Source organism: Dendroctonus ponderosae, unplaced genomic scaffold (genome assembly GCF_020466585.1).
Source record: "Dendroctonus ponderosae isolate FM_Combo_2020 unplaced genomic scaffold, Dpon_F_20191213v2 Dpon_F_20191213_3, whole genome shotgun sequence".
In the NCBI taxonomy this organism is placed as follows: domain Eukaryota; kingdom Metazoa; phylum Arthropoda; class Insecta; order Coleoptera; family Curculionidae; genus Dendroctonus; species Dendroctonus ponderosae.
In genome coordinates this window covers 13,404,773-13,412,254 of record NW_026018508.1, presented here as the reverse complement: position 1 = coordinate 13,412,254, position 7,482 = coordinate 13,404,773, and the positions used below count along the sequence as shown (strand labels likewise).

The window sequence follows — 7,482 nt, the reverse complement described above, 5'->3', positions numbered from 1 at the left end:
CTGATGATGGTGGAAAAATACACCGAAACGTATTTTGATTGATAAATAGAGACAATAAATGACTGAAACCCAGGAATGAATTTCATTTGGAATTGGCAATTATCTAAGGAATTCAGTGAAACTTGAAAAATATACAAATAAACTGCTGAATATAGATTGGTTGATTTATTCAAACACACTTGGCGCAGTTTTACAACAGTATTGCATTCAATAATTGTACAGTTCGCTAATAATACGCGAAATTAACTTCTTCCCTATCGAAAAGGGCCAGACAATTTAACTGGCGATTCCGTCAAATACAGCCACAGCCAACATCAAATTTCTTCTGGTAAAATGCAAATTAATAAGTGGCGAATTCTTCGTTTGAAAGGTTCTCAGTAAGTAATCATCACCAGTTTTCACGTCAGGATTATGAGAAATATTCACATCTTCTGAGCTAATTTCTTCAGTTAACTTTGTAAAATTCCACACTTTCACCGAACAGTCCAGCCCTCCTGACACCAAAATATTTCCACACCTACTAAATGCTAGGCAATGAATCGTTTTACTATGACCAGTCAATTCAGCAACCAAGTGCCCATGCGAGAGGTCCCAAATTAACACTCTGCAGTCGGTGCCGGCTGAGGCTAAAAAGCGCCCGCAAATACTAAAAGCCAAAGATTGAATAGGCTGTTTGTGGCCAGTCATCAGTCGCACATGATTCCCAGTGGTTATGTCCCACAAACACACTCTTCGGTCACTTGAGCCAGTAGCAACATAGTTCGAATTTGGATGAAACTGAATGCACTGCAAAAACCCGATTTAGATAAATGATCAGGGATCGATTAGCCATTGTGTTTTAATCGATAGTTACTTACATCAACATCAGAAAAATGTCCAGCGAATATCCGCAAAGGCTGATAATGATCAGTGGCCCAAAGGCGCGCCGTTCTATCGTACGAACAAGAAGCGAAGTAATAACCAACTGGGGAAAATTTTACATCCCACACTGGAAACATGTGGCCCTTGTAAACGACCAAGCAGGTCCATATTTGCAGGCTCCACAACCTGAAAAGTGGGTAAAAGTTTTCAAACCAATACTCCTAAAAATTTCTATGTTTTCAGGATAAAAAGTATGAGAATATATCTAAACCAGATCGAAATAACCGTTCATGGTTATCACAATCACAGCTGAATAGTAGTTTCATTGCTTTCGGCAAAAAAATATCTACCTGATAGTGGAGTCTTCTGAACAGCTTAGCAATAGCGATCTGTCCGGTGAAAACGACACTGAATAGACTGGGCCATTGTGGCCGCAAAGGCTCCTAGCAGATTCTCCTGATCTTTCATCCATCATTCTGACCTACAGCAACATGTTAATTAAAACAAAACTAAAATTGTAAAAAAATAATCTTACCAACACATCCTCAGCCTCAATATTCACTTCTTGTAACTTATCAGCGGACTTCATAGATTTCAATTTTTGTGGAACCAACGTAAACACTTTAATGATCGAATCATTAAAGCCGACAGCAAGCATGCTTGAGTCCTCTGTTATTTCTGCGCAGCAAACACTGAAATTAGTAACTTGTAATGTTATATTATCATTATTATACTATTGCTTACTTATAATTAGCATTCAGCAAAGTATATGCGCAGCATGAGGGTAGATTCTCCGGTCCTAAATTGGTTCTTTTGGAAGTTTCGCGCAAGGCTCTCAGTTTCTCCATTTTATCGTTGTCCTTTCTAGAATAATTTGAAGTGAGAGTTAAAAGTTGTTGTTCATTGAAACTGCAGCTCTACTTCATTTAATAATTGATGGGCACACATACAAATCAGGTATGGGAATCCGGTCCGGTGGAGGTGCGTTTGGGTCAGACTTAGTCTTCTTAGAAAGCAAAGGATCCTTTTTCGACTTTTTCTTTTTCGGTTTATCAGGACTCTCCTGTTCGGCCGGTTCCTCTTCATCTTCAACTGGCGCTGATAGTATCTGAATATCTGGGGCCTTGGGAATTCCATAGTATACCTTTATCTTGTTGTCTAAAACAATTAATTTTTTAATTAAATACACTGACTGGACTTGCATACAAGCAATTGGTCTAATTGCAAATACCTTGTCTTTTAGCTTCGCCACCAACAGCTCCAGATGTGGCATCAATTTGCGTCTTGTTTCTGGCTACTCCTTCATACATATCAAAATACAAATGCTCTTGCACGATGTTCAATAACACCGATGCTTTCTTGTCATGTACGTGTCGCTTTAACAGAGATAAAGTGTCTCTGGACATTCTGATAATAAACTGATTCGATTTAAACGTATCAGTCAATTCATTTCCATTCATGTGGTCTCGTCTGGTTACCATAGCTAGTTTTTTCAAGTCGTCCTGATAGTAAATATCTTGCTCTGGACCAAACTTTTTCATCAGTGAGATTGCTTTATCAGTATGCCCATTGTAAACCAGCTCAAGATACATGTGAACCAGCACAGGGTATAGAATCATTCCCAATTCATGTTTGTAAATATCAAGGGAGTTTTCTACAAAGCGTTTCAACTCGATGTAAGAGCCTTCGTAGGTTTCCGGGTCTCCATCGCTTTTATATCCAGTGAGCACGCTGCTTACATCTGAATCTTGTTGATCTACTTGATCAGTAAGGTTCGCTTCCTTTCTCAGTTGTTCTTCGGTTTCCTGAAAGGGATTATCAATTGGGTAAATGTGAAGACACTATTCAGAAGCCCTCAAGAGTATGTTCTTTAAGTTTGCATGTCACATACGTTGATAGCACGAGTTAAACTCGAATCCATTTCCTAGAATGGATTCGAGGGGCTGATAAAATGACACAAAATGAGCTGTTTAGGTTTCCATATCAATTAGCATAAACGCCTTTTAGGTACTAAGCACTTACCTTTAAATTGTATTTCTTCAACACCTGCAATACGGCGGTCAATTGATTTTTATCAAGCCCGTTACTCATTGTAGCCGTACTTGATTTTGAAAAGTTAATTGAGTAAAATAGAACATATATGTTTAAATTTGCAATCTAAACTTATGAAAACATTAGTATGTAGCGAATGTTTATAAAATTTTGTACACTGTAAACTGGCTGCAAATGTCTTAAACCACGGTTATGTCGTGGCAACTTCCTCATGTTCGTATAATTATCAATATGGCTGCCTTTGTATAATAATTTTTTTAAAACTACCTATTCTTTATTTGGTACATAAATGTTATTTTTAGAATAATAAACATGCTGTTGGAGCATTTTGAAAAATTAATTAAATCTTTAAAATCATTATTCTTACACTAAATTAAGTCTGTAGCTATTCAAGACTCGGAATAATCTCTGTTCAATAAAATATTTACATTAGTAAAATTCCAACTGAGCAAGCAGCACTTTGCAGTAAAAAATCCGCAAATTAGAAATTATTTATTTTGATAATTCAAATATAATAAATTTTCCCTAACATATCAAGTATACATTGATTTGAACAATTTGTACTTATTATGACGTTTAGAATAAATGTGACAATTTTATAAAAGGTAATTTAATTATAATTTACGCCCGTTTCTAACAATATTTGGTGTTACAGAATCGTATCGATAAAACGACGAGCGACGCCCTCTAATCGCATTTTTCTCATTCGGCTAGCTTCAGGTTGTTGTCTCTTTTGCGGCAAGTTGGAGTGAACTCTCGTTCTCGTTTTTCCATTCACCGATCTGATAATTAAGTGAAATCCTCAGAATGACCGATTCCAAGTAAGAACGCTTATTTCGTATACCCATAATTGCAACGCATAATCATTTTCAGTCGAAATAACAGTTTTACATGCCGCATTAAAAATCTTACTACGCCATGTTGTATCGTCTTCAACAATCAATTCTAGAATTTTCTACATTTCTGGCATTTTCGCATTTCTTTTCGCTAACCGATGGCAATTTCAAGCGAAATCAACTGCAACATGATTTAATGTTGCACTGGCATTACTCTGCAAAAAAATCCTTTTAAACATTTTGCCTTAACCTAACTTTTCAAATGATTTTGTTACAGATTGTTACCCCCCGTTATGTGGGCTCAAAGGTCCGCTGTTGTATTCCTAACTATTAATTTAGAAGACGTTCAGGACCCCGTAGTCAAGTAAGTGTTACTGGAGAAAGCATGTGTGAATGGTCATACATAATCTGATCTAAGGTCTATCAATTATTTACTTATGAATGTGTGTGTTCATCTGCATAGATATGCAGGAAAGATTTTCTGCATACCTTTGGGTGATGGCCATAATCCTGCGAAAAATTGCGGCCTTGAAATACCATTGGATTTCCTTCTATTGGTGGGTTCAAACATCAATTTTACAGGACTGCAAATAAGTCTATTTATGTCCATGTGAAAACTCCAATTTTTTATAATCAAACTTACGATAACATAAATTTGAACGCGAGTGCTGGGTGAGATGATAAATTTAGAACCGATAAGGGATTCGACGGCTGTCCATCTCAAGCAAAAAATTAAGCAGAGACTTACCAATAACTCTTCTCAGTCTGAGAAGGATGGTAATGTTGTTACTTACGAAGATCGCTTTAGAAGATTCCCACGATAAGGATTGCAAATCTAGTTTGTTTCGAAACATCTTACAAAACTCTCGAAATTTTGTACGGAAACACGTTTTCCATATCACGACAGTAAAAACACAATTATTAACAGCCCACGGAAACCTTACAGTGAATAAATAGCATTTTGACCCGCTTATGTGTGTAGTTTAAAGTAAAATCCTAATGGATTTACACTGGAAGAACGTATTTAAATATTAGATCTATCTTTAACGTTATAGATTTACGAATCATTCGGTATACTTCCACGGGACAGGAGGGCTAGAGAAAAAGGAATACGAAGTAACAATCAACCTTTACAAAGAAATAGACCCCGAAAAAACCAAGAACTTCAACAGAGAAAGATGCATTGAAATCCTTCTCGCAAAAGTATGCTCGTCCAGAGGATCCTTTATTGCTCAGTATATGAAATCGGGATTTTGCAGGCTAAGCCAGATGAACCTTATTGGCCATTCCTTACCTCAGACAAAAAGAAGCACCATTGGTTGAAGTGCGACTTCAACAAGTGGCACGATGAGGATGAATCAGGGGATGAAGGCCTTGGAGGAATGGGCGGTGGCGGCGGTGATTTTGAGGAAATGATGAGACAAATGGGAGGACTAGGTAAAGCCAATCCGCTTGCTCATGATTGTATTTCAATTAAACTAGATCTGCTGAGGTCATCTCGATCACAGTTAAATCATATCGAACGCTTCATTTTTCCTACATAGACTGTGTTGTTCCTTAGGAGGTGGTGAAGGCAATGTGAAGCCAAATTTCGATGATTTGGATGCTGATGAAGGGGGAGACTCTGACGACGAACCGATCCCAGATTTAGAGTAGAGTACGTGACCCATAAGTAACGTTAATGTTTTAACCCCCATTTTCTTACTACTTTTTGTATGATTTTCTCATCTAAGTTATTCAATAAATCGTAATCCATTACGTAGTGGAGGCGCTCGCTGTGCTGTTTCGGAAATGTCTTCGTGGTTCAAATAAGGAAAGGTACAAAGATTAGTTTTTTACTTTGTGGCAGTCATAATATGTACATAAATAATGCAATGTTATAGACAGTACATGGTGTATTTAACAGATTGTTTTGGTTTTCCATTTAATCAACTTCAATGATACTGATAATACTGAAATTTTTCGGAACATTGCATTAGGTTTGGCATGAGAACAATTCAATTCGATAGAAAAGTTTCGCTGGTGAAAGATCGGCGTTACATTTATATGTCGTGATCGAATTTCAATTCAATAAAGTAATTGATATAATGTAAGTTCTGAACCAAATTTGTAATTAAAATGTGAGGAAAATCGATGTCTTTTAACTTTCCCCTCTGCCTCCCAGATAGAACGCTTTCAACAAACATTTCGACGATCGATGATCTTCGACACGTCGTAAATAAAACACTGTTGAAAGTACAAGTTGCATTGTTTATAAATATAACCGGGGGAAAAGCTACGAATAAGTGTTAAATGCGGTTTACTCTTACTTTCATACTAAAGCAGCTGGGTTTAGTTTCCTTTGCTCTCTTGCTGCTCAAATTTAGGATACTTATTTTGAACAACAGTCCAACTCTGTTTGTTGTACGCGAGATTGTGGACAACATCTGCTATTTCAGTTAACTATGAACAAATAACATTTGATTAGTTAAATTTTCATTTAAATGCCGAAAACTACGTACGGGAATTCGCACTTGAGTCATGGAATCACGTTCTCTTAACGTAACAGTATGCGGTTCTTTCAATGTGTCGAAATCGATAGTAATCCCATAAGGAATCGCGATTTCATCAGTTCTGGCGTATCTTCTTCCTATTGAACCGGAACTATCGTCCACTGTATGCGAGACAACCACTTTAGTGAGGTCAGTTGCTATAAATAACAAATTCATAATTTAATAACTTGATTGAGCTCTTAAAAGTATTTTTTGCAATTTGCGGAGTAAATTGCAACCTGGAAGCTTTCTCAATCCGGTGGTGCTTAATAGGTTTAAAAATACAGAGTACACTTACATAACTGTTTAATTATTGGTTTAAATTCCGAATTACTGCTCAAAGGCAGGACGCTGCACTTCAAAGGTGCTACAACGGCTGGCAACGACAAATAAGTCCTCTGTTCGTCGTTTTCTCGTTGTTTGAAGTTATGCTCGAATATTGCATACATTACTCTACCTATACCTGCAAGTTTAAAAGTCTAGATCAACCCTGCATTTCCAGTCTACTTACTTTCAAAAACATAACACTAAGTTCTTACCAAACGAGGGTTCAATGACATTAGGAATAATATCCTCCACATGAACAGTTTTTTGGTATCGTTTCACGCTCACATGATTCTTGGTCAATTTGAACTTTTGATCTCCGGCATTCAATTCGTAAGTTCTACAAAAATTATATTCATTTTGTTGATAAGTTCTATATTGTTGAGGCGGATTCATTTTTTTTTACAAACTTCTTGTTGGGTATTTCGTCTCAAAAATTTTTGTTTTTGAAAAAGACAGAATTTCCTCACGTCTTCTATTACAGATTGATAAATAGTGCTCCTATTTCGCAATAAGAACGAATTATTTATCAAAAAGTAATCAAGAACTATCACCTAGAGGGTATCCTGCGACACACTTAGGCTCAAGCTGTAAGAGAAAATTCCAATTAGTAAAGAAATTAATTTGAAAAATTACCTTGACGTTTCGATAGCTATTTTCTGCTATCGTTATCAAAAGAACCTAAAAAAGAGTATGTTAATAAATTGTGTCACAATAGTAGGATAATACAGTATATGAAAATTCGCTCTGATAATTCGTCTGTGCAAATTGTCAGTTATGTTGCTTTGACTTAATCTCATTGTTTAAATTAATAAAGGTAATGTTAATTAATAATTTTGGTGTAAATTTAATTTGGGTGTATGTTTCTCTGGTCTACT

General features: G+C 36.4%; 3 protein-coding genes across 4 annotated transcripts in view; 1 reads left to right on the top strand and 2 right to left on the bottom strand.

Moving 5' to 3' along the window:
* Nucleotides 1-143: 143 nt before the first annotated feature.
* Nucleotides 144-3,171, bottom strand: LOC109537516 (transcription initiation factor TFIID subunit 5). 2 transcript variants are annotated; one of them, XM_019904291.2, is made up of 8 exons: nucleotides 2,884-3,171; nucleotides 2,093-2,666; nucleotides 1,812-2,019; nucleotides 1,606-1,725; nucleotides 1,397-1,553; nucleotides 1,212-1,342; nucleotides 858-1,047; nucleotides 144-786 (listed from the first exon to the last, which is right to left on the bottom strand). In XM_019904291.2, the coding sequence occupies exons 1-8, from the start codon at nucleotides 2,950-2,952 to the stop codon at nucleotides 277-279; spliced, it is 1,959 nt and encodes a 652-aa protein (XP_019759850.1). In that variant the 5' UTR covers nucleotides 2,953-3,171; the 3' UTR covers nucleotides 144-276. The 2 variants fall into 2 exon arrangements, with proteins under 2 accessions (XP_019759850.1, XP_048521043.1); XM_048665086.1 differs by lacking the exon at nucleotides 2,884-3,171 and adding an exon at nucleotides 2,753-2,848.
* Nucleotides 3,172-3,496: 325 nt separating this feature from the next.
* Nucleotides 3,497-5,879, top strand: LOC109537452 (co-chaperone protein daf-41). Its single transcript, XM_019904193.2, has 6 exons — nucleotides 3,497-3,518; nucleotides 3,569-3,734; nucleotides 4,027-4,113; nucleotides 4,805-4,952; nucleotides 5,009-5,186; nucleotides 5,311-5,879. Exons 2-6 carry the CDS (start codon nucleotides 3,721-3,723, stop codon nucleotides 5,403-5,405), a joined length of 522 nt encoding a protein of 173 aa, XP_019759752.2. The 5' UTR covers nucleotides 3,497-3,518; nucleotides 3,569-3,720; the 3' UTR covers nucleotides 5,406-5,879.
* Nucleotides 5,880-5,978: 99 nt separating this feature from the next.
* The window catches only part of LOC109537451 (glycine--tRNA ligase), a 4,280-nt gene continuing 2,776 nt past the window's right edge, over nucleotides 5,979-7,482 (bottom strand). Inside the window, exons 9-12 of the mRNA XM_048665085.1 lie at nucleotides 6,820-6,944; nucleotides 6,579-6,743; nucleotides 6,251-6,438; nucleotides 5,979-6,191 (exon numbers count right to left, since the gene is read on the bottom strand). Of these exons, the coding sequence (XP_048521042.1) occupies nucleotides 6,081-6,191; nucleotides 6,251-6,438; nucleotides 6,579-6,743; nucleotides 6,820-6,944 (589 nt within the window). The 3' untranslated portion in view covers nucleotides 5,979-6,080. The remainder of the gene's footprint in view (nucleotides 6,192-6,250; nucleotides 6,439-6,578; nucleotides 6,744-6,819; nucleotides 6,945-7,482) is intronic.

Coding starts and splice junctions, on each gene's coding strand:
- LOC109537516 (XM_019904291.2), bottom strand. CDS start 2,952: ATGAGTAACGGGCTTGATAAAAATCAATTGACCGCCGTATTGCAGGTG. Junction 1,726..1,811: donor CGGATTCCCATACCTGATTT/GTATGTGTGCCC, acceptor AAATTATTCTAG/AAAGGACAACGATAAAATGG. Junction 787..857: donor GACATTTTTCTGATGTTGAT/GTAAGTAACTAT, acceptor GGGTTTTTGCAG/TGCATTCAGTTTCATCCAAA.
- LOC109537452 (XM_019904193.2), top strand. Junction 4,114..4,804: donor GTTCAGGACCCCGTAGTCAA/GTAAGTGTTACT, acceptor TTAACGTTATAG/ATTTACGAATCATTCGGTAT. Junction 5,187..5,310: donor GAGACAAATGGGAGGACTAG/GTAAAGCCAATC, acceptor GTTGTTCCTTAG/GAGGTGGTGAAGGCAATGTG.